The 22,500-nt window shown below is 53.2% G+C and overlaps 9 protein-coding genes across 9 annotated transcripts; 5 read left to right on the forward strand and 4 right to left on the reverse strand.

Moving 5' to 3' along the window:
* Positions 1-1,311: 1,311 nt before the first annotated feature.
* MAA_10945 (aminotransferase class-V) lies at positions 1,312-2,402 on the forward strand (the record flags this gene model as incomplete). The annotated part of the gene is made up of 2 exons (XM_011412890.1): positions 1,312-1,389; positions 1,443-2,402. 2 exons carry the CDS (start codon positions 1,312-1,314, stop codon positions 2,400-2,402), a joined length of 1,038 nt encoding a protein of 345 aa, XP_011411192.1.
* A 408-nt stretch (positions 2,403-2,810) lies between these two features.
* MAA_07416 (Alcohol dehydrogenase superfamily, zinc-containing) lies at positions 2,811-4,135 on the reverse strand (the record flags this gene model as incomplete). Its single annotated transcript, XM_007825414.1, has 2 exons — positions 2,811-3,879; positions 3,945-4,135. 2 exons carry the CDS (start codon positions 4,133-4,135, stop codon positions 2,811-2,813), a joined length of 1,260 nt encoding a protein of 419 aa, XP_007823605.1.
* A 2,115-nt stretch (positions 4,136-6,250) lies between these two features.
* Positions 6,251-6,709, forward strand: MAA_10946 (uncharacterized protein; the record flags this gene model as incomplete). The annotated part of the gene is made up of 1 exon (XM_011412891.1): positions 6,251-6,709. One exon carries the CDS (start codon positions 6,251-6,253, stop codon positions 6,707-6,709), a length of 459 nt encoding a protein of 152 aa, XP_011411193.1.
* A 670-nt stretch (positions 6,710-7,379) lies between these two features.
* Positions 7,380-7,991, forward strand: MAA_07415 (uncharacterized protein; the record flags this gene model as incomplete). The annotated part of the gene is made up of 1 exon (XM_007825413.1): positions 7,380-7,991. One exon carries the CDS (start codon positions 7,380-7,382, stop codon positions 7,989-7,991), a length of 612 nt encoding a protein of 203 aa, XP_007823604.1.
* A 916-nt stretch (positions 7,992-8,907) lies between these two features.
* On the reverse strand, positions 8,908-9,973 carry MAA_07414 (Bicarbonate transporter, eukaryotic; the record flags this gene model as incomplete). Its single annotated transcript, XM_007825412.2, has 3 exons — positions 8,908-9,183; positions 9,251-9,852; positions 9,922-9,973. 3 exons carry the CDS (start codon positions 9,971-9,973, stop codon positions 8,908-8,910), a joined length of 930 nt encoding a protein of 309 aa, XP_007823603.2.
* Positions 9,974-10,286: 313 nt separating this feature from the next.
* MAA_10947 (uncharacterized protein) lies at positions 10,287-12,097 on the reverse strand (the record flags this gene model as incomplete). Its single annotated transcript, XM_011412892.1, has 2 exons — positions 10,287-11,748; positions 11,826-12,097. The coding sequence occupies 2 exons, from the start codon at positions 12,095-12,097 to the stop codon at positions 10,287-10,289; spliced, it is 1,734 nt and encodes a 577-aa protein (XP_011411194.1).
* Positions 12,098-12,669: 572 nt separating this feature from the next.
* Positions 12,670-13,709, forward strand: MAA_07413 (GTP-binding protein; the record flags this gene model as incomplete). The annotated part of the gene is made up of 2 exons (XM_007825411.2): positions 12,670-13,205; positions 13,244-13,709. The coding sequence occupies 2 exons, from the start codon at positions 12,670-12,672 to the stop codon at positions 13,707-13,709; spliced, it is 1,002 nt and encodes a 333-aa protein (XP_007823602.2).
* A 608-nt stretch (positions 13,710-14,317) lies between these two features.
* Positions 14,318-17,004, reverse strand: MAA_07412 (uncharacterized protein; the record flags this gene model as incomplete). Its single annotated transcript, XM_007825410.1, has 6 exons — positions 14,318-14,940; positions 15,006-15,250; positions 15,302-15,580; positions 15,800-16,639; positions 16,735-16,942; positions 16,995-17,004. 6 exons carry the CDS (start codon positions 17,002-17,004, stop codon positions 14,318-14,320), a joined length of 2,205 nt encoding a protein of 734 aa, XP_007823601.1.
* A 1,563-nt stretch (positions 17,005-18,567) lies between these two features.
* On the forward strand, positions 18,568-20,473 carry MAA_07411 (uncharacterized protein; the record flags this gene model as incomplete). The annotated part of the gene is made up of 3 exons (XM_007825409.2): positions 18,568-19,363; positions 19,603-19,782; positions 19,851-20,473. 3 exons carry the CDS (start codon positions 18,568-18,570, stop codon positions 20,471-20,473), a joined length of 1,599 nt encoding a protein of 532 aa, XP_007823600.2.
* Between the last annotated feature and the right edge of the window lie 2,027 nt (positions 20,474-22,500).

A 22,500-nucleotide genomic window follows, 5' to 3' on the forward strand; every position in this document is an offset into this window, starting at 1 on the left:
GGACAAGACTGGAGAAGATGGGGCTTCCAGATGTGGCTTTCGAATTCTGTCGATTTATTGGATGATGTAACACCGAATATCTGCAACACCCACGGTGGTTAAAGGACTGGTGGGTTGGATCTGGACGTCACGAATCCAGTTGACATGGAACCGAATGAATGGCTTCCGCCTTCTCTTCGGATGCCAATGCCCACGTGATTGATTGGGAGAAGCTCTGGGCAAGAAAGAGATGAATGGAGGACAAAGCCGAAGCTTTGGTCTGAATGGAAGACCAGCTGGAGCTGACAAACGACTAAGTACTCGCGGCATCTTTGTTGTCTACTTCTGACTTTATACGACGAAGGTGCATTGGACTTGATGCTTCTACACACCAGGTACCTAGGTACTTAGTACTTGTAGTTCCCGGTAGTCCCGCTGCAGTAATAAGTACCACTTGGTTGTTTTAACGACTCTGCCAAAAGTGGAGTGCGAGCACTTGAGGTTTAATTTTGGTAAATGTTCTGTATTTTTCCTCTCAACATTAGTCTTCCTACTTCACTGGACGCTCTGTCGTTTTGTTTGCCCATGGGTTTAGCTTTCAACTAACTTATTATTAGGGTTCTTTCCTGAAAAAAATTAGTACCATAGATTTGCGACAGCATTAGTGTCAACTTTCCGATGACCGTCCTCTACTTAAGTACCTTAAAATGACCACCGGGTATTTTTTGCAGCCTGGTTCAGCGTCGCGCAACTAGGCCAACACGCTTGCGGTAGCATTTGAAAGTTATTGTCAAGAATTACCGCCAGGTCTGGTGCCCAGAATCGGCTATAATTATATCCCAGCGTCGTAGCTGGTGCCGCACCATACTCTGTGCATTCCAGCCACTTCTGTCTCTGCTCGTCTACATACGAAATATCATGTTCATTTATCCGCCTGTTAATGGACCAATGTACATGGCCGGGGCCTCCTTTTTCTTGGCTTCCCCATCATATCGCTGCCGTCGGGCGCTTACAAAACTCCTTGCTCGTGCACGTCACGTACAAACAACGCCCAGCTTCCAACCGCCAACGGCCAACAATGATGACAGGCGTGATGTTCCATTCTGTGAGAGTTGATTGGAGGGGATGACGCGCGATGGTTGCCGCGCAACGCCCTTTCACAATGGCGCACACGGTCCATTGACTCCATCCCGTACTTCAGGAGAGTCAAAATGCGTACAGAATAGCAGTTTATTAGTGGCGTTTGGCCATCGGTTTCGACTAGTCAAGTCAGTAATATATTTCTATCCTTCTATTCTCTTTCCTTTCTCTCCCTAAAGAACACCTAAAACGATGGCAGCTCATGGCCTCGAGGCTCGCTTGCAGCGGCTGGGTCTCGACGACGGCGACGGAAGGGAGCAAAAGGCAAAGGTAATCCAAACCAATGGTCAAATCAGCCCTAGCAGAACTAATCCTCTGAACAGGTGAAGTCAAACCTAGCAATGCCCCCATGCCATACAGCTCGACCATACCTCGTCAAAGCCCTTCTGCCCAAACAGAAGCCAAAGACACCAGCTCCCCCGCGGGAAGCCGCCCTCCAAACTTCGCTAAGCCACAAAAGCCCTCGCATAGAACCATTTCAACAAGAAAGTCAATCAGAGAACAAGACCGTGCGCTTGGTTCAGCAGCCCGTGGCCAAGACATTCCACTTGGGCATGTTCGAGATCGGCAAGCCACTAGGCAAGGGCAAGTTTGGCCGCGTATACCTCGCACGCGAGCGAGATCACGGCTTCATCTGTGCGTTAAAAGTCCTACATAAGAGCGAGCTACACGAAGGTCGTGTTGAGAGACAGGTCCGGCGTGAGATTGAGATCCAGAGCAATCTGCGGCACCCTAACATCCTAAAGCTATATAGCCACTTCCACGACAGTAAGCGTGTCTTTCTTGTCCTCGAGTTCGCTGGCCGTGGCGAGTTATATAAACACCTCCGCAAGGCAGATAGATTCCCGGAGCCGAAAGCTGCACGCTATATTGCGCAGATGGCAAGTGCCCTACGCTACTTGCACCGTAAGCATATAATCCATCGCGATATTAAACCGGAGAATATCCTGGTGGGCATATATGGCGAGGTGAAGATCTCGGATTTTGGCTGGAGTGTACACTCGCCCCGTAGTCGCCGAAAAACGTACTGCGGAACATTGGACTACCTGCCTCCTGAGATGGTTATACCGAATAACCCAGAGAACTCATACGATGAGAAGGTCGACCTATGGGCCCTAGGCGTGTTGGCCTACGAATTTCTCGTGGGTGAGGCCCCCTTTGAGGACACACCCGCCATGACATGTAGGAGGATCGCTAGGGCGGAAATGAAAGTCCCGTCGTTTGTTAGCGCCGAGGCCACGAGCCTTATTAAGGGAGTCAGTGTGAATCTTTTGGCCCTCTGAACATGGCGTATGGAAATGCTGACATTGGCCAAAGTTGCTTGTTGTTGACCCAGAAAAGAGATTGACCCTCGAACAAGTACAGCAGCATCCCTGGATTGTCAACAACTGCCGAAGGGACGAGATATATCGAGATCGCTAGTGCGCTCAACCACGGTCCATTATATGCCGGCATGGCGAGGCTATATGACGGCTCTTTGGTTGATATTTAGTGTTGTATATATGTATAGTTGGATGCTGTATTGCATACCAGGACCTGCCCATCTCATTGCTTTCCGTGAAACAAGAGTTTAAGCAAACCGTCCAGGCAAAGAAGTAGACCACGGCACGTCACAAGCGGGCGTGGCTTCAAACTTTCACCCATCATTCAAATACTATACATGACCTTGACAACTACATGCGGAACAACCCTCAGGTGTCACCAAACACAAACACCCCTTTTCCTTTCCTAAACCCCTTTAAACCCTCCTGTACTGCGTCCCTCAGCGGCGCCTCCTCAGTCTCCCAGTCCCACTTGACTTCATCCACAGGCACGTCCTTGAAATGGCCCAGGCGAATCAAGTTCAGAATATCATTCACCATATGCTTTCGGCCGGTGGCATCCTTCTTGTTCCACTTTGACAACCAGAACCCAACAAATCGAATGTCCTTGAAGATGAGCAACCCAAGCGGCAAGGCAACAGGCTGCTTGGACATTCCTCCATACGACACCAACGTAGCCCCCTCGCCCAGGGATCGTGCCAGCGAGGTGGCAGATTTGCCGCCGACGCAATTCAACGCGAGCCCGATTTCCTCGCGGCCGCCCCGAGTAATATCCGCAAGCTGGTGCTTCCATTCCCTAGACAGGAATTGCGACTCCGGCACCACAACATCTGCCCCTAGGCTAATGAGCTCCTGCCTCAAAGCCTCAGTCTCCTCGACAGAGTCCCTATCGCGGATGACGTTGATGCTCCGCAGACCCCAGAGCTTTCCAAACTGGATCGCTGCCCGTCCCACCCCCGAGTTGGCCCCGTTCTGGATGAACCACTCGCCGCTGCCGAGCTGGAGCGGTCTCATCGGCAGGCCAGACTTCAACCCGGCGCTGGGGCCGTAGTCTCGCAAAATGCGGTACGCCGTGCACGGGTTGATGCTCACAGTCGCGACCTGCGTGGGTGTCAAGTTCTCCCTGTCGACTTTGAGAAGATCCCCGGCCTCGAAAACCGCGTGCGTCCTCCACGTGCCGATCTGCTGGGCGGCGGGGATGACCCAGTCCCCCCTTTTCAGGGGCGACGACGAATCGCCGACGGAGACGACTTCGAAAACGCCCTCGTTGCCGGGGACGGCGGACGGCTCGGCGGTGCCGATGAGCGATGTCATGGGCTGCTTGGAGCCATATGTCCCTTGGATGGTGTTGATATCGGCGGGGTTGATTGACGCGGCGAGGGTTCGAACGAGGACGGACGAGCTCGGGAGGGAGGGGGAGATGGAGTGCGTGTGAAGCCTGCGAGAGCCACGTTAGCCCGTGTCATGGCCGGCGTTTTGGTGTCGGGTGAGCCTGGGTTTTACTTTAGGACGTCTGAGGGCTCGCCGTGTTTGGAGTACACGAGAGCTTTGGATTGTGTGTAGCCGTACGGGCCTGACTTGCGCCGAAGAGCTGTTCGAGGCAGTCGAGTCAAGTGGGTGGCCTGGAGGCTTGATGTTGGTCGCGAAAGCTTGGACACCAGTGAGGGTGATTGCAGACACTGGCGACTTGCCATTGTCGACGTGTGCAATTGCTGCCGTTGGGACTCTGCCAAGGGCGATGGAGGTTGTGGTGAGGGATTGTGAAGCTTTCGGTCCGTCCTCGGATGAAAACCGTCAATGACGTTTGGGTGATGGAGCTATTTTCGGCAGTGGCGGGACCCACATGAGGTACTGCTCGGCATCATGGAGGTGGGAAAGGAAGATATCTAGGTGTATTCTTTGGCGCAGAATATTCTACGCGAAATGCTAAAATGACAGGAAAGCAGAATACTAGGTAGCCAGGGGACATTACTGCTACTTCCCATCTGTGATATTCACTCACGATGCGTACTTGGATTCGCCTTAGCTGGATACACTTTTCCAGGCGCCTGCATTTAGTAGTAGAAAATATCCGTCTACCAACAAGTTTACACCAGTGTACTATAGTATATTTTTGTATAGAGTGCAATTGCTAGATACCCAGCCGGTTTAAATACTTTTTGCCTTTCACAGGAGATGGGTAGTGAAATGGTTGAATACAGACTACATGTTACTTAAGAGGCAGTAAGGGTGATGATCGATGCGTCACACGCTGGGGTCATTCCTAATCCATCTTGTAAAGCGAGAGGGTGGAAGCTCACACACGGCAAGTCATCCTTGCATTGTGCGTTGATGGCGTCGTGTGAAAACCCAATCTCGGGGGGCTCGTGGTGAACCTTTTGTAACTCGTGCTGGCTTTCGGCATTTGCTGGTGCTACGGGTGGAATGTGGCCATTAGGAGTGTGATTGACAATGACAGGTTGCTCGAAGATGAAGGTGAAGCTGGCGGAGCGCGACGAGGGGCTGGAAGTAAACTCCGCATTGGATATCTAGCACAGGCTGTGGCAGGATATATTTGGCCCTTGCCAAGTATGCACTAGGCTGCTGTTGTAGTAGTACAGTGGTGTCAACAGCACTTTGCTCAGACTACCAGTACTCCCAGGTGCCGTAATAGGACGTAGTATTCCGCGTCCCAATTAAGTACATTGCTCCACGCCAAGAATACGAATATGGTTGGTAAAACTTCCGGCGTGGAAGCGTCAATACCTAACATGAATAGTATGTATGTTGTACAACATTGTGTATGTCCTCGCAACCCGGCCCGGACTGCGACCTGTGCGTGCTAGCTAGCTGATCTGGCTCCCGAGTCAAGCGCTTCAGGAAGACGTGGCGAAGTAGAGGCATAATTCATGCCTTTGTCAATGGACGGGGTTGCCGTGTCGAAAGTTCCACCGGACCGCTGGAGACCGCTGGCTGGTCCGGCAAATCGCTAACTTACCAAAAGGCAGAAATGCAAAAAGATTTTTTTTTAAAAGAAGAATATTGCCCAAAGACATTGTGCCAATGCACATGCGCACGTGAATCCTCAAGTAGTCGAGGGGTCCTAGCGCACTAGACAGGCCGAAAGGTTACTCGGGCCTTGGTCATGGCCTGATGATAGTCGTTGGACTTGCTTTTATGACCAAGTTTTCCGTGTTGCGTGCTCACTTGGGTCACTTGCTGACATTGCTGGGTTGGCTGTTTTCCCGGTTTGTCCCCTTGCCGGTGTCGCGCACGCTCATTTCCACTCCGTCTGGTGCTTTGCAGCCATTTGTGAAAGGTCAAGTTGATGTCAGACTTCAGTCCATCGGCGGGCCCCATCCATTGATTCTGAATGGATCAATTACTCCGTAGTGCCATGATTCCACCAGACCCGTCCCATCAGCCCCATCAGTCCGCCAATAGTGCCAGCAGTCTAGGCCGTTTCCAACGATTCCTGCGAACCAGACCAGTTGACGTTTGAACCGTCGACCCCTTCCGAGGCGTCATGCTGCCGACTGCGGGTCGTGCCGTCACCCAAGTTGACAACGACGGCAAGTTACTAAAGTAGCTGGCCTTGGACGGGACGAGACCGGACGGACGGGGGCACATCGTGGCACCTGGGCCAACTGAACATTGAATGCTCGGCAGCGCACTGGGCGGTCAAGAATGCGATTTGACCGTTGGCAAACAGGCCACTGCCCAAGTCTCCGTCAACAATCTGGTTATACGTTCTAAGGGCTCGAGTGCCCGCGGTTCGGCAACATTCAAGTCTGTCTGCATGCCTGCACGTACCAACCGTCTATGTCACGATGCACCCTTCCAAAGTGTTCTCGATGGGTGCACAGCATGGCACAGTGATTCCAAAGCCCGGCCGCCACGGACCCCCGGTGTCTTCTGAACCAATTGATCTGGTAGTATCCGTGTCTAGTGAGGGCTCGCGACTCAGTCGGCCAGCCAGGCCACAGCTCAGTCGGTCAGTCAAGGATCATCAGGGCGCCCAACATCGAGGTTCAACGGTCCATGTCTGCATGTGGTGCTCTCTGGGGGCGCTAAGTCGTTTCCAGGCTTCTGTGCACTGTGTGCTGCGCCAACAGCCACCAGCACTTCCACCACCAGAACAGAACCGCCAGCCTCGAGTCAACCTCGACGTTCCTGTCCCCTCATCCCTGCCATCTGTCCCAAGCCGTAACCATGGCCAACCACCCATGTTCCATTTTCAGCAACATCTCGCTGATAAAGCGAAACATCAAAGGTATTTGAGCATTTGAGCAACCTGCAGGTCTCTTCTTCTTGCTGCCGCGTCCCTGGTCTGCGTGCAGATTCAGATCCTCCTCGTACTACATCCCTCTCCTCGCCCTGGAATCCTGCCTGCCAACTTGGCCAACCCTGCCCTCCTTTTCCCGCCGTCCATCCGCCATCATCTCTTGGTGCCAATCTCGCACGCTGAATGATTCTCCCTGAATTCTGTCCGAGGGCTCGCTCGACCTCGTTTCTTCTTTCGACCCCGGCCTCCTCCTCCTAAACGGAGTACTATGCACAATTGAGCTCCAACGCTACCCAATTCATCCGACCCTGGCTCTCCCAAGCCACGAGAGCTCCAGTTTTCCCACCTACCCCGGTCATCAACGCGTATACGGAGTAGTGCAGAGTGCAGCGTACGGAGCAACTACCTAGTTGCCAGGCATTTGCTCTCCTTTCCCACTGGCCTGGTCTCGCCTGTCTTGATACGAGAACAGACTGAAGCTCTACTCCGTCATCTTGTTCACCACTCACTGGTCCCGGCCTATCGCGATAAGCTGCCATTGATCACGACGTTTTTTGCCCGTCAAGCTGTCTGTGACTGCTGCCAGTCACGACGCCTTCCCGAGGTCAGGATCTCCTGTTGGCTCACCTCTCGACATTCTCGACATTCTCGGCCTCCCTCAGAATTCTGTCGTCATGCCTGCTCGCGTCAATGGCTCGGCCAAGCCTCGGTTTGAGCTTCCCGCGCTCGACTTGAACTTCGGGAGCATCACCGACGGCACCAATATCCCCCCTCCTCCAGATTCGCCCAAGGTGCCCACGCCGCCCCAGACACCTCCTCCGACAAAGAAGACCGACTCCGCCGTGGTCAGTGGGCATGAGACCGACAAGTCTACACCACCAAACAATGGTAATATTGCCGGAACCAAACGACCCGCGGATGAGGCGCCCCTGAGCCCCGCTGGCTCTGCTAGACAGGGCAGCCTCCGCAAACTACTTAGTAGGAATATGCTGAACACTAGTTTTGTAGAGGGCAATGCGGCTTCGATGGACAATGGTAGCCTGGCCGCCGGTAGCAGACCTCCTAGCCGCGGCGGCAGCAGCGTCATGGGCGGACGAAAATCGAGGCGGAGTAGCTGGTTTGGCCTCTTCAAAAGCGGCGAATCCAAGCGATCAAGCATCTTGTTTGATGATGTCCCTTCACCTCGAAAACCAACCGGGCCTCCCCCACCGATGATCCCGGAGCTTAAGGACCTCGAAAAAGATGAAGGAAGCCTGGGGAATGACCTCTTTAAAAACATCAAGTGACGAGAATTCTATTGACCGTGGTGCCGTACTCGCACAATCAACGCTTTTTATACACGAAACCCACCTTAGCAGTGTCCCCATCCCTCAACTCAACACATCGGGAACAACGCCTTTCACATAACCCATACAACTGGACGAGCGACGACGCATCCGAGGCGACTTACCGACCAATCTTTTGAACCAAAGCATTTCCTAGTATTTTATTGTTCTATATCTTATTTCATCGAGATCCCACCAGAGCCTGTCAGAGTCGGGAGAATACACAGCAACGACGGGGGAAAAACGAAGGGGAGTGGTATACAGACACAGGAGTAGAGAAGGTTTGGGAGAAGACCTTTCAAGGTGGTTGATCTAGATACCCAGCTCTTTCGAGAGCATCTTCATCTGACCGGTTATGCGACTTGCGAATTCTTTCTTTACATCATTTGTTCGACTTTCGTTTCCCCATTATTTCGTCGATTTTACCTAGGCGCCGCATTGGCCATGATGCCGTTTTGGTCCTTATTTGCATGGGCTAGAAGAAGCGAGAGGGAAATCCAAAAAAAAGTTCTGGGACGCAGTGGCTGGGCACAAGAAACCTCACTGTTTTATTTGCGTGTATATTTTGTCAGGAAGAATGAACAATTTGGAATGCTAGCTGAAGGGAGTGGCAGTGGACGAGCTCTCAGATCTTGGAGCCTAGCGTATTGAAAATGTGATTCTAAACGAGCAAGAACTCTGCCATTTCCAAGGCCATTTACGCTTTACTACAGACAGAATCCGTTCAGAGCTCGATATTTTGTCAGCGAAATATACACTAATTCTCAAATTTGCGACTTTGCCACCCAACCAAATAACGAAAACTAGTCGCAGAGCCTGTGTTGTTAAGTTGCCAAAGATACAAAAGCTAACGAGACTGCAGCTTAACAGAGCAAAGTTAGACTCGCAGGCCGTTCGCCTTCAAGTCAGCCAGGAATGTTTCCTCGGCCTTCAGATATCCGCCCACGGTCGAGTTAATTAGCTCTTCAGAAGCACCAGCAAACCTGGGTAGAATTCGGGTACCCGAAGCGAGGACTTCCAATATCGTTCCGTCGCCCATCTTCTCATCCACTACCAACTGATACATGGCCTGGGCGACGTCCTGCAAATCGATCCAAGCCATGTTGTCGCTCATGTCTTTTGACATGGTGAATCCCTGATCCCATATCGAAGTCTACAGCCAAACCAGTCAGCGGTAAGTCGTGATGACGAACAGGAGGATATATCGGCAGCCAACATACCTTGACCGGACCGGGAGCTACAGCGCTCACCCGAATCCCCAGCGCGTCGCGAAGGGGGGCCATGCACGACACAAACCCGTGGATGCCATGTTTCGTCGTGTGGTACAACGGCCGAATCGGCGTGTCTAAATAACCCGCAATGCTTCCCACAAGCACCAAGCAGCCTTTCTGCCGATTCGTGGTCCAGTGCCCAATGGCCATCTGGCTCAGTCGCAGTGGCGCGGTGAGATTCAAGTCAATGACGGCGTAGTGACCTGGCTCTGCATCGCCGGCGTCTCGCGACTGCGTATCAGGATTGGTGTCGGTCTTGGGGGTGTTCCAGAAACTGCTCCACGCTGGCTCGAAGATGCCCGCGCCGGGTACTACAATGTCCACCTTGCCGTGGGTTTTGACGGCCGTCTCCCACAACAGGCTGAGCTGTGGCCAGGATGTAACGTCTGTTTTGTGAAACGAGACAAACGGCCTTGGGCCGTCGACTGCGCGGGGGTCGTCTTGGCGGTACTCCTCGAGAAGCTGTGTAGCTTCGGGGCGGAGGCTGATGTCGGCAATGACAACAGAACAGCCCTTGCTGAGGAGGAGTTTCACAAAGCACAGGCATATGCCTGTTGTTGGGTCTTGTCAAGATGCGGCCCTCTGGGTTTGGTTATTTGACATGCGGCTCTTTTACATACCTGAACCGCCACCGGTAACAATGGCGCTTTTGCCAGTTAATTCCATGGTCATGTTAACTCAAAATGGGACGGATTCCTTTGGATGGTGCTCTTGTTTCTTCTCCTCCGGATCAAGCGTGCTACAACAAAATGGGAGAACAGAGAAGGGAAAATGGGGTTGAGCACGTACGAAAAATTACCTGGCGAGCCCGTGTTTCTTATCAGTGTGTTACGTTCGGATGACGCCTCAGGGATATAAGTGCGATGAGCTCTTTTTAATTGGGGCCACGACAAGTTTGGAATAGGCACAAGATATGCCAGCTGAAAAAATCGGATCACCTGGTTGTTATTTTCTTTTTACCAGTAATATTGCGTTGTATTGCATTTTAGACATGTACATTGTCAGATCTCATAAAAGAGTCTCGACCTTTCCCCTCGTCCTCGGCCACGATTACCTGCCCTGCATCCGACTCATCTTCTGGTCTTCCCGGTCGACATGCCCAGCCGTCGACGAACCTCAATGTCTCTGCCGACCAAGCGCGCTTCATCAACGTCAATCGCAGTGGTACCAGGGCAATGATTACCAGGGGGAATGCAGGCGCGGCCACAGTGAGCGTTACGCCGAATACGATGCCAGTCAAGATAAGCTGTGTACCGGTGAAGCTGTGGATCCCCGACCAAGTCACGCCGTCTGGTAAACTCGGCAGTTCGGATTTGGGAGTGAGTAGTTGGAAGATTCTGTCGAGGATGGGATTCACGGCGAGCGACTGGTAGCCCATAAACATGAAAAGCCCTGCCAGCACAGAAGTCTGCGTTAAACCCAACAGTCCCTGGAGCGGAGGCGAGACAAACACCAGAATGGCGGCGGCCTGGATAAGATGTGAGTACCGTTGCTCATGCGTCCTCGCCACCGGTCGCACAACCTCGGCACATGTCCCACCGGCGTGTTCCTCAGCTGACCCTTCATCGAGGTAGTGTAACAACGATTCCGTGTGTAATGGGGCCTGCGGCAACAGCCCGTTTGCGGGCGGGATGCCCAGAACACCGCAGAGAACAGTCGTGAGCCCAAGCAGGACAATGTCCCACGCGTAGCCGCCCGGCTTGCGCACGCCGTACCTCTCGACGGTGCATATTATGCTGCTGATCTCGTGGTCAAAGTAGAAGAGCACTGTTATGATGGCGCCGGGAATGGCTGACAGGAACACCCATTCCACGGGCAGTTTCCAAAACTCCACGAAGAATGCGGCCCGCTGGGGGCTCGACGGCCGAAAAGAGGTCTGGACCGGGAGACGCTCGTGGTCCAGATGGGCCAGCTCGCCGATGTGTGGAATCCCGATCCACAAAACAATTGAGATGGCGGCCGCGTATTCAGCGAGCCCGATCCTGACGTACTTGTGGAACAGGCTCCACGAGTTTGCGGTCGACAGCAGCACGGCGACGAGGCAGGTTCCTGCGGCGCCGATGACGGCATATAGGAATGCGGCGAGAGATGCGGCGCCGTGCGTGCGCTTCAGGGCCATGGCCGCTTTGTGGAAGTAGATGACGCTGTTGAGGAGGGAGAAGATGTCGGCGCTGAAGTGTGTCACGTATTGCATTGTCCAGTCGTGCGCGTTGAAGATGGCGAGCGCGAAGAGCATCCAGCCCGCGTGGATGAGGGACCATGCCATTACGGGGAGGAAGTCGACCTTGCGACAGTTTAGCGAGTCGTTGGTGGGAGAAACATGTATATCTATGTATATGGTCTGTAAACTGACATGGAAGCTGTTTGAGCACAATGTGTAGACGTTTTCTGCGAGCACCGAAAAGGGGCCCGTCACACCGAGGATGGTCAGAGGCTGCGCGGAGAAACTGGAGGAAGAAGGTGTAAGATGTCTCGTTATTTCGTGACGGCGAGTGAGTGAGTGGGTGAGGGATGTTGAACTGACAAGGCGAATATAACTCCTACTAGGCCGGTGCTAAACACCACCTCGATAGTGCCCCATGATTGACCCGTGAGCACGTACAAGTCGCTTGCGAATGTGATTCCCGGGAGGATGTTAGTGAAGAAGATGTACACTGCGCTGGCAATGATTTGCTGGTTGAATACCGTCCAGTCTGATGCGTATCGTTGGCACAGGTTGGTGACATCCTGCCTAAGGAGGCGGAAGGGTCTAAGCTTGCCGCCTGGGCCGAAATACCTTGCGTCTGTCGCAGACATGAGTGGGAAAAATCTGGGCTTAGAAGGTTAAACGTATGCTTCATCCTGTCCATGGTCGAACTGGGCATGTAACGAGCTTTCTATGCCTTCCATCCAAGACTATGAGGGCTGGAAGGCCCCATGTCATCGGTCCGGGCATAACTGCATATGCTAAAGCCAAGCATGGCCAAGCATCGACTATTCAGGTCGGGTTTCGACTTTGTAGAAACGATGCCCTCGGAACGTGAAAAGCCAAGACTGTTGCAAAAACCTCGTGGCCCAATCGGCCGTGGTTACTGGATGGCGTCGACCTAGAGTCCCAAGGCGCACGCAAGAGATGACGTCAGCGGCCGTTTGAACCTCTTATCTTATCTACACGTGCAACCTCAATTCGTGGCGCAAGGACCCCTGTCACAAAGTTGAGAGTCGATGGCCAAAACACCAGTCAACATCAATCAATTTAACATCAAGCTCTCATGACGCCGTGACGCCGGTTTATTCAAAACACCATATACCTAGCACATCCCACCAACTGCGTGCCACTCCAACAGAAAAATGTGCACCAACCCCCGCAGGAGGTGACATCTTTCACAATGGCGCGCTTCGTGCCCCGCGACACGTTCAGCATCCCGTCCTCGGTCCCAAAGACCTACTTCCTGGGCCACCACCACGCCGGCGCAAACAAGATCAAGACGCTCCTCTCGAGCATATCCCTCGTCCTTGAATGCCGTGACTTCCGACTACCCCTCTCCACGCACAACCCGACGCTGGAGCGCACCATCGCCGGCCGGGACCGCCTTCTCGTGTACACCAAGTGCGACCTGGGCACCGACACGCCCGGCGCGCGCAACACGCTGAGACGGCTGCACGGCGACAAGGTAGTCTTCTGGGACAAGACCAAGCCCGCCACCACAGACGCGCTACTGAGACGGCTCAAGCGCACAGCCGAGGCCCAAGACTCGCTGACGGGACTGCGCGCCCTGGTCGTGGGCATGCCCAACGTCGGCAAGAGCACGCTGCTCAACGCGCTCCGGAAGGCCGGCACACCGGGGAAGAAGGCAAAGGCCGCCAGGACAGGCGACCAGGCCGGCGTGACGCGCAGGGTCGGGACGGCCGTGCGCGTCGTCGGGTGGGGCCGGCCGTGCGCGTCGTCGAAGCCGAGGACAGGGGCGGCGTCGCGGGCGGCGTCCTGGTGCTCGACACGCCGGGCATCTTCCAGCCCTACGTCGAGGACGGCGAGGCCATGGTCAAGGTCGCCCTGGCGCACGGCGTCAAGAAGGGCCTCGTGCCCGACGAGCTGCTCGCCGACTACCTGCTGTTCCGCATGAACCGGTGGGACCCCCAGCTGTACCGGCGCTACTGCGAGCCGACAAACGACGTCAACGAGTTCCTGACGGCCGTGGCCCGGCGCGACGGCAAGCTCAAGGCCGGCGGCGCGCCCAACTGGCACGAGGCCGCGGCGAGGGTGCTGTCGCAGTGGCGCGACGGCAAGCTCGGCAGGTACGTGCTGGACGAGCTGGGCGAGGCCGACATTCGCGCCCACGACCTGGCGCTGGCGCACCCGGCGCTGAGCTTGCACCAGGCCAAGAAGGCACACAAGGAGGCGAGGAAGCAAGAGCGACTGGGAGACTAATGGCTGGAGACGAACACGAGGGAGGCGCTTGTAAGAGTATTTGTATAATATACGTATTGATAGACAGAACATCATAAGCCTCGACTGTGGGCTGGAATATCTAAAAAAAAGCCCCCCCCCCCCAAAGAGAAGAGTTCTGACTCTCGCCCCAAATATTCATGTACCAAAACCTGACGCGTAATGTCGCCCGCAAGGACGTCAATTTTCATGCCTCTCAAAAAATAAAAAATGGGTATATTAGAAAGAAAAAAAAAAGTAAAAAGTTGCCGCAACAAGGTTGTGGAAATCAGATAATGATGGAACCGTGGACAATCGCGCCAAGGCCCTCGAACAAGAGTACCACATGGTTGCCTTGTTCGTCTTTTTTGGTCTTCATCGCGAATATGCCGAGCCCGCCGGGACGCCGACGATGCAAAACAAACCCATCCCCAACGCCGCTGTTCAGAAATGTCATGCCAGTGTCATACAGTCTTTTGCCAAACCTCCAAGAAGGAGAAATTCCAAGGTAGGGGGCAAAAGGAAGGGGGAGAAAAAAATCCCCAGAGAAACCAAATTCCTCCCCTCTTGCTTAAAAAAATACAAAACACGCCAATCGTGGGCTATTGCTGTCATGAATACTGGTTCTGCCATTTGACCATAACACGTGTCAGAACGTCCATCATTTCCATGCAGCTCAAGCCTTTGAAGCGACTCATATCGAATGGATCTGGAGTATGACCATTGACGGTGTTGCCGTTTGTTTGGCTTGGTTCGGGCTTTTCCTGTGGCGTCTCTCGGCCACTGCTGCTCTGACTGAAGGAGGCCTCCGCGGCTAGGTCAACTTGCGTCCTGGAAATGAATTCCATTATAGCTGCCACGCGGCGCTTCATATCGAGCATGCTCATTTTGTTCGTCGCGGACGCTTTTGCCCTGGAGGTCTTGTGTTCGTTAACTGACGACTTGGAGTGACCGGTTGTTGTGGCTTCATCGCCTTTCTGAATATCCCTGGACATGGATCGTGCAGGAGACTCGTCGTCTTGGTCACGGTCCTTGGTATACTGGTTCCTCCCCTTTCCCCTCTTGTTAGCCCGAGCTCCTCTCTTATGAGAACTGCTGGCTGTCGGATGGGTTGGAGGAGGAGTTCCTGGGGCTTGGGCGACAGAAGGGGACTCCTCCTTGCTTGGAGATTCCGCTGGTTTTTGCGGCACTGCTTTGGCAGCTGCCAAGGGCATCTCTTCGGAAAGATCAGAGTCTAGGTACGACAGGTCAGTAACTTTGCTGTCCGCGCACGAAGCCCAGGCAAGAAAAAAAACTTACCCTCTGCCCTCCGGCGCTCTGCCCGCCCTTTGCGTTTATTTGCGGCTTCCTGTCGTTGACGTTCTCTATCCTCTTTCTCCGGCTTTTCTCTCGGCTGTTGGTTGTTCTTCGATTTCTTGGCCCCATTGCGAGTTTCCGTCTCATCGCCCGACACTACTTCATCTACAGGTTCTTGTTTCTCGGCGAGTGGTGAGGGCGACCGAGAACTGGTGCGTTGGCGCTTAATGCTGGTATTGTTGTTATTGCTGCGGGTGTCAGCCGTGTACTAAGTAATACATTATGAGAGGCAAACAAACTCTTCACTGTCACTGCGACCGCGCTTTGCACGCCTTGTAGCACCTTCCACGGTTTCGAGCGTGTTGTCTTCTTTGCTTGCCTCTATCGCCCGACGTAACTGTTCGTCATCGTAGGCTGCATCGCGGCTATTCATCGTAGATCGTCGTTTTGACGACTGTGTCGCAGTGCTTGGTCGGGAGTTTTTGGACGATCCATTCTTGTCGTCTTTGGCAATAGATGTCGCTCGTGAGGTGGCGCGGGAAGCGCGATTCAATGGGAGATATTTGGAATATTTTTGTCTTGAGAATCATCATGATTAGTCTTGAAGATTTTCGGTATTCAAAAGCGTGGTCTTTGATGTGTGCGATGTTGGTGGGTGTGAAAACCCTTGCGCACCAAGCTCGACCGACTCGCAGCAACAACCGTTTGAAACCATTTGTACAAGGCCGCGCAGAGTTCAATTGGCCACGCAACAGCAATAGGGTCGCTTGCGAAAATAGGGACATGAAGAGACTCACCCGTTAGCTGCTGTATGGATCTTGTGAAGATCCTTGCGGCACTGCTCACAAAAATATTCATCGGGAGAGCTTTCAGCACTGAATATGCCAACACACGCCCCGTGTTGCCAGACCTTGCAAATGTCGCATTGGACAAAAAAGCCAGTAACTTCGTCGGTGAGATCAATAGCTGCAAAAATCTCGGCGTCGGGGCTGTCAACGGGGGGAGGGCCAGGGTAGTCTTCCGAGCCACAAAGGCAGCGGACTGCCTCGTCCTCGTCGTCCTGAAGGTCGTCACTACCATTGGCCATGTCTGTAATTTCGCTCCGGGAATTTCGGTCGGTGTCGTCGTTTTGACCGCGTTTGCGTCTCCTGCCTAGGAGGGTGTCGTCGAAGTCGTCGAGCGGCTCTGAAGAGAGCGAGGCGCTGGGAGTAGATTTTTCCGACGAGGGCTTATTGACTGATCTGGTGCTTCGTTCCAGGCGCCCAGATGTCCCCGATGACGAGGACGACTGTTGGGACTGGGAATTGGTCGCGCGGGCTCTCGAGGATCGCCGCGGCGACGGTGGTGCCATTGAACCAAGAGATGGCTCTGGAGGGAAGCGAGGAGGGCAGGGGAGAGCACCGCTCGCAGAGTGTTGTGGCAGGCGCAGAGCGTGCAGAAAAGAGATTGGAAGTGTTCGGAGCAGCGCTATGAAGGTAATCTTGCGTGGAATTGGAGGGTTGAGTAATCGGCCAAGCTGATGGCTGGGTTGTCGCTGGTGCACCGGGCCAGACACCTTCAGCAAGGACGAGTGCGAGCTGGTCACGACGAGGATGGCGTGGGGAAACAGCAGCGAGTAGGTAGAACGGATTGGTGAGCTGTCATGACGTAGTAGGCCAGAGAACGAAGCAGCGTGCTCACGGCAAACGACAAGATCGTGAAGGAGGGCAGGAAGAAAGAAAGCGAGACGGACGGCAGGCGGCTGAAGGAGGGCCGGCGCTGTGGTGCTCTTCGCTTCTCTGCGCTCTGCTGCTTGCCCTCCTGGTCTTGGCCGCCCAGTTGCTGGCACTGGGGTGTTTTGCGCGCAATGGGGCCGACCTTGCTGGGGACGGCGGCGGCACGACCAGGCCGTGGCTGCACTGAGTCTCCGGGCCGCTGACCTGACCATTGGCTCGACGAGTCTGGTGCACGCAGTACTCCGTAGCAGGCCGGCCAGACCCTACGCACACTCACTCGCCTGCATCGTGGGACGTGGTGCCCCGAGAGAAGCTAGGGCAGGGTACCGGGACTTGAGACCTAAACAGTACCATGCCTTGAAGAGTGGGATCTACAGATACGCCGTAGGTCTCGTCTACATGAGCCCCCACTGCCTGAAGTAGGTGACTGTTTGCTTGGACATGGTTGGGCGTGGTCAGCCGTCCACTGCAGGCAAAGGCTCGGCTAATCCAGCACTGTACGGAGTACTGTACGGAGGGTAATATTATTACGGACACTCGAGGGCTCAGGGACCTCAGTTCTGAAGCCGCCAATGGCGCGACCCCAGCTCCCCCCACTAATCAATGGAGTCCAGAGTCCAGAGCACTCCGTACTTCGGTCTGGTACTGGTCCGATGACTGCGGCTCATCCCATCTGACATGATACCAAGGGCGAAGGCGACGCTCTCTCTCTCTCTTCTACTGCCGGCCATGGCCTGAAGACTATCCAAAAGAAAAACAGTAGTAATCTCAACCATACAGACCATTCTAGAATCTGTAGAGATGCATTCCTCCTCCATCACCTGCTGCCCGGTCGCTGACGCAATGCAACCAAGCCATGACTGCTTACCTAATGCTCTACTTCCGCACAAGCATGCGGGCCTTGCCTACGGTGCCACACCTCCTAATCACACAGCGGCTGTATCAAATGCTGTCATTTGCAATCCAAAGTGCAACGTGTGAGGTGGGCAATTCCAAACCAGCTGTGCGGTTTTGTACTCGTTTGCGCCTTTTAGAGCATTGCTTGGCTTCTTCTTCTCCCATTTTACGTCCTTTCCACGACCCACAACTCATCGTTTGCCCCCCGTCACTCAAACGTCCGCTGTGGTCAGGCCGAGGTGTCCCTCATTCTGCTTCTCCTCCGCTGCTGTGCTGTAGAGACTGGTAAGATCGCATCTCGGCCCCGGAGCCGCCACGCACCCTTTCCCTCCAGGGCTTGAGTGTTGGCATGAACACTACAGAGGGCCCTCCTCAAGCTACCTGTGCCCTGTATCTTGTCACAAATCGTGGACGAAAGGAGGAGGAGCCAGTTTTCTAACCCGTTACCAGACGCCGCCTTTGGAACCCGATTCGAAGCCGACTAACCTTTAAAACGCCCCGACTCGGTGCGGAATATTCGCAGTGTTGACGCTTCAACTTTTGGCCGAAACTGGTACATATTCCAGCGAGCTACGCAGCTGCCAGCCGGCTTGACGTCTCGCTCCAAGGCGGCATAGATCTGGGTCTGCTCCTGCGACGTGTGGGATCTTGGGACAGCCATGGTGGTTGGGTACGCTTTCCCTTCTGATATTCACCACAGGGCCTGAAATACTCCTCACATCTCATCATGAATCCATACGCCCATCTTCTTCTGCCTCTTTGTCGACTCCATAACCCCCGTTCAAGTGCGGGGCAATCCTAGGGAAATGGCTTTATCAATTTCGTCCTGGTTTCGATTTGCATTTAATTTCATTCATTTCAAACAAGACTTTTCTCTACCCGGAATTTTTCTATCTATGGTGATTTGTTGGCTAACACTTCGACCTCGATGGCGCTGGACAGGGCGTAGCCAGATGATGTCACCAGATACAGTGTCGTCACTATTCCCAGACCGGCCCATTCGGCCGCTGCCGAAACGTCGACTCCGAGAACGCTTGCCACCAGAAGCTGCGGATTCAATAAAGTGCCCTGTTTCGACGCGAGAAAACGCTCCGTTCTTTCACTACCCTCCATACACAGTCAAGGAAGCCAAGGAAGGGAGCAGCCAGCTCACCAGTGTTCTCTCTGACCTAACACAATCCGGACGATTGGACGATTCAAATCGTGCTGTCACACCACAACGATATGGAGTACAATCAGCTGCTGGGGAGGAAGTTCATACTGGAGCTCGAAGCACAGTTGCTGCAAGAACACCTCCTGAAATTTTGAATTTGTCAGGCCGGCAAGCAGCTCGACAAGAACAGCCACGACAGGTTGAACCACAACCACCACCTTCTGCTACCCCGTCTCTGGATGGATATGATTCATTCGAAAATACAAATAATAAAAAGAAGAGAAAGATACCGTCGGCCGGAGAGTCGTCAATCAATGGGACCCATGGACACAGCAATGAGATGAATGGCCTGGGACTTTCTGCTGCCACCTCACCCCCAGTAGACGATGACCACGGCACTGAGAGAAGCCACGCGGGCTCCAATACCTACCAAGATTCGACGTCGTATGCTTCTGGTAATCAAGGCTTCTCTGGGCCTGGCAGGGGAAGACTCGGACGATCTGGGAATGCTAGGACCCCGCTTCGAACGTTGCCAGATGGCAACACCACCTGGACCAGTAGAGGCGTGAAGGCTGGGACAACTCATTGGCCAGCAGGTAAGTCCATCATTGTTTTACAACCATCAGTTGACATGTTACCCGGTGTTTCTTTTGGCAAAGCTTCAGGCCGGCCCCGTCTCCCACAGCTGCCACGAGCCGAGCGAGCTTGAGCAATCATATGAAAGCTCACTGCTCACGCTCACTTCGCTTTATTCATTTTTTCCTTTCACCATGTCTAGCATCATGATACTTGCCCTGCTTCTTTAATTTCATTTTTAACAATAGGTTTATCACAGGCAGCGATAGTGTTGGCATTATTTCTAGTGCTATCGCAAACGCTGGGAAGCTCCCTCCCCAGGGACAAGAGAACGTCAGCCTTTTACAGCAACACTCTTCCGCGTCGAAGTCCACGCCAGCCTCAGCACAGTTCACCTTTACGTGTGATTCTCAAGTTCCAGGAACTGTGCAGTGGCCAGGTAAGCCTCTCATGTTCTATGCAGCCAACGCAAAAGGGAAATGCTGCGAATACTCACCCTGAATGTAGGCAACCATTCTCGAGACGACATCACAACCCACGGCCCCGATATGCACTCCAACACAAACATGAACAATAGTACAAGTAACGACATTTCACAAGCAGCAACGAGCTCCCAATCACTCAGAAGGACCCGTCGTCAGCTGGATCGAGAATTGAAGATGGCCGCTCGTCGACGACGACAGATTGCGGAGGAAAACTTGCATGAGAACCCGCCAAAACCTGAAGATGTGTGGATTTGCGAGTTCTGCGAGTATGAGCGGATCTTTGGCGAACCTCCCAAAGTTCTTATTCGAGCGTTTGAGATAAAAGACCGCCGTCATCGCCGCAAAGAAGCTGACCGGAAGCGACTCATGGAGAAGGCGAAAGCTAAGAGTAGGAAGAGCAAGAAGCCCAGCAAAGCCCTCAACAAAGGCAGCTCCAGCGGGCATCATCACCCCGATCACATGCCGTCGGACTACATTGATGACCATCAGGCACCATCCATGGATCATGAGCAGAGTCATTCTACTCAATCCGAAGAGGAATACGATGACGGGGTCGTGGATGACCAAGTTTACCCGCAGCCATATCCCTTGCATCAAGAAGGAGATGGAGGCGGGACTCAAGAGCAAGAGCGAGTCGAATCGTAGTGCAAGGCCTTTCGTCGAATGTTTGGAACATAATTTGTTGTACCTGTGTGGATGCGAAGGCTACCGGGTAGCCTTTCGTTCTAGCATTGAAACACAATGGGTCACATTCACCTCCTCGGCATATTTACTACATAGGTAGGCACTCCTGAGCTGGAAATCCAGAGCCTCAAGCCGGATGTTGAGCAAACGAGCCTGATCGGTGGGGAAAGGGTTCAAATTAAGGCAAGTCGGTTAGACGGCCGAAGCGAGTGTGTTGGTAGTCTGGCGGTTGTTCGTTGATTGGAAACCTCTGATTGCATGAATACTGGTGAATGCTTTAAAGAAGCACATTATCCAGAGTTACTTGTCTACTGTTAGGAATTGAAACTGTAGGCGAGCCAAGGATGAAAGCACTGACATAGACGCGATTTAAGTGACCTGGCAACTACCCGTCAGCAATAAAGTGGACGAGCCACTTGATGGTTTTGCCATGACTCCACGAAACGTGTCTACCTTACTCCGTACCTAGCAGGTACCTAAGTAGTTGAATATGCATGTCCTGATTTGGCAAAAAGTGGGAACAGTTTACGTCACTCGTTCCAAGCTGTGGTAATTCAATCTGACAAGTATCAACTTGAACGACAGAGCAGGAAAGATGAAGCGTCACTTTGGTCAATACTGACTAATTTAAATGCCCATCATCAGTTGATTGATATATTAGCGTTAATGATTAACCGTGTCAGAATGTGTACGTAGTATGTATTCTGTCTTGTTGGCATAAAACGTAGAGTGGGCGTCCCGTTGTAAAATGCCCTGTTTTTATGTAGTATTCCCAGGCCCCAGTTTAACTTTCCTTGTTGATGTGCTGGATCTGACAAGAAAAGTGAATTGGAGCTGGAGCATTGAGGCTTGGCTCCGCCCCCTCCTTGCGCAGGGGTCAAGGATTGAGAGGGGTCTCGACAGATGAAGAAGAATGAGTGCACATGTGAGACATGAGGAGTTCATGGCGTGTTCCATTGCTGCATTGTGTGGCTGGCTGCGGGAAGAGCCCACGATCAGGTATCACAGAGCATGGAGAGGGCGGGCCATGCATGATTTTTTGGGTTTTCTGGCGTGTCCGTCTTTGTTGTGTAACTTGCCGTACTTGTGTAACTAAGTACCTAAGTGCTTAGGTAACTGCTAGGGAGGTTGTAACTTGTGTAACTATTTCGGGGGGGGGATGGACCAGTGAAATGGGTTGCTGGGAATAGGTACAAATCATAACTTGACGTAGTATTGACGAAACTGCAGGACATGCTACGAATTTTCGGGCGGCGGGCATGCCAGGGGTGCATTGTTGACGGGCACGTGGTTGCCAGGCCTGGATGATGGAAGGAATCCTGGGATAGTACAGTCAAAGTAGTAGTAGTTGCATTGTGCTATAAAGGCCAGGTTGAACTGCAATCAACTGCCAACAGCAAGATCAATTGATTGTAACCATTGACAGCGGGCTGGCCCGGCGTGTCGGTTCGGCCAATGCTCACGCAGTTGAGCCTTTTATGTATAAGTGGTCGTGCACTGTGGGGTACCACTTGAATCCTTCCAGTCATCTTGATCCGCAGACCAGCACGTCCATATTAGTAGTACGTACCAACATTGAATATTCAACAGTCGCCATTTCATCTTGATGTATTGATTCGTCAATCGAGACCATCCAAGAACGGGTGGAAATGACCCTAGTTCAGCTTCGGGGTACAAGCTTACTATTTCACCGCCATTTTTAAATAGTGCCGTTATTGCAGGAAGCCGCGGCATGGATTTGTCTGTTCAACACAGAAGCCCAACAAGGGAGCGTACAGCAGACCGCAGCTCTGATACTACCGCTTGGTTATATGTTTCCAGCATGTTAATTTGATAGTCTGCTTATGTATCTTGAACTACGTGACTTATCCTAGCTACCTGGGAACCTCCACGGCGGCCACCACATCGTGTACTCATGGGACCACGACTAAATTGTAATGCCTGGTTGCTGATGTCATCTTTGCTGGATTTTAAGAGTAGCGAGTCGC

This window comes from Metarhizium robertsii (genome assembly GCF_000187425.2).
Source record: "Metarhizium robertsii ARSEF 23 chromosome Unknown MAA_Scf_3, whole genome shotgun sequence".
Taxonomy (NCBI): Eukaryota; Fungi; Ascomycota; class Sordariomycetes; order Hypocreales; family Clavicipitaceae; genus Metarhizium; species Metarhizium robertsii.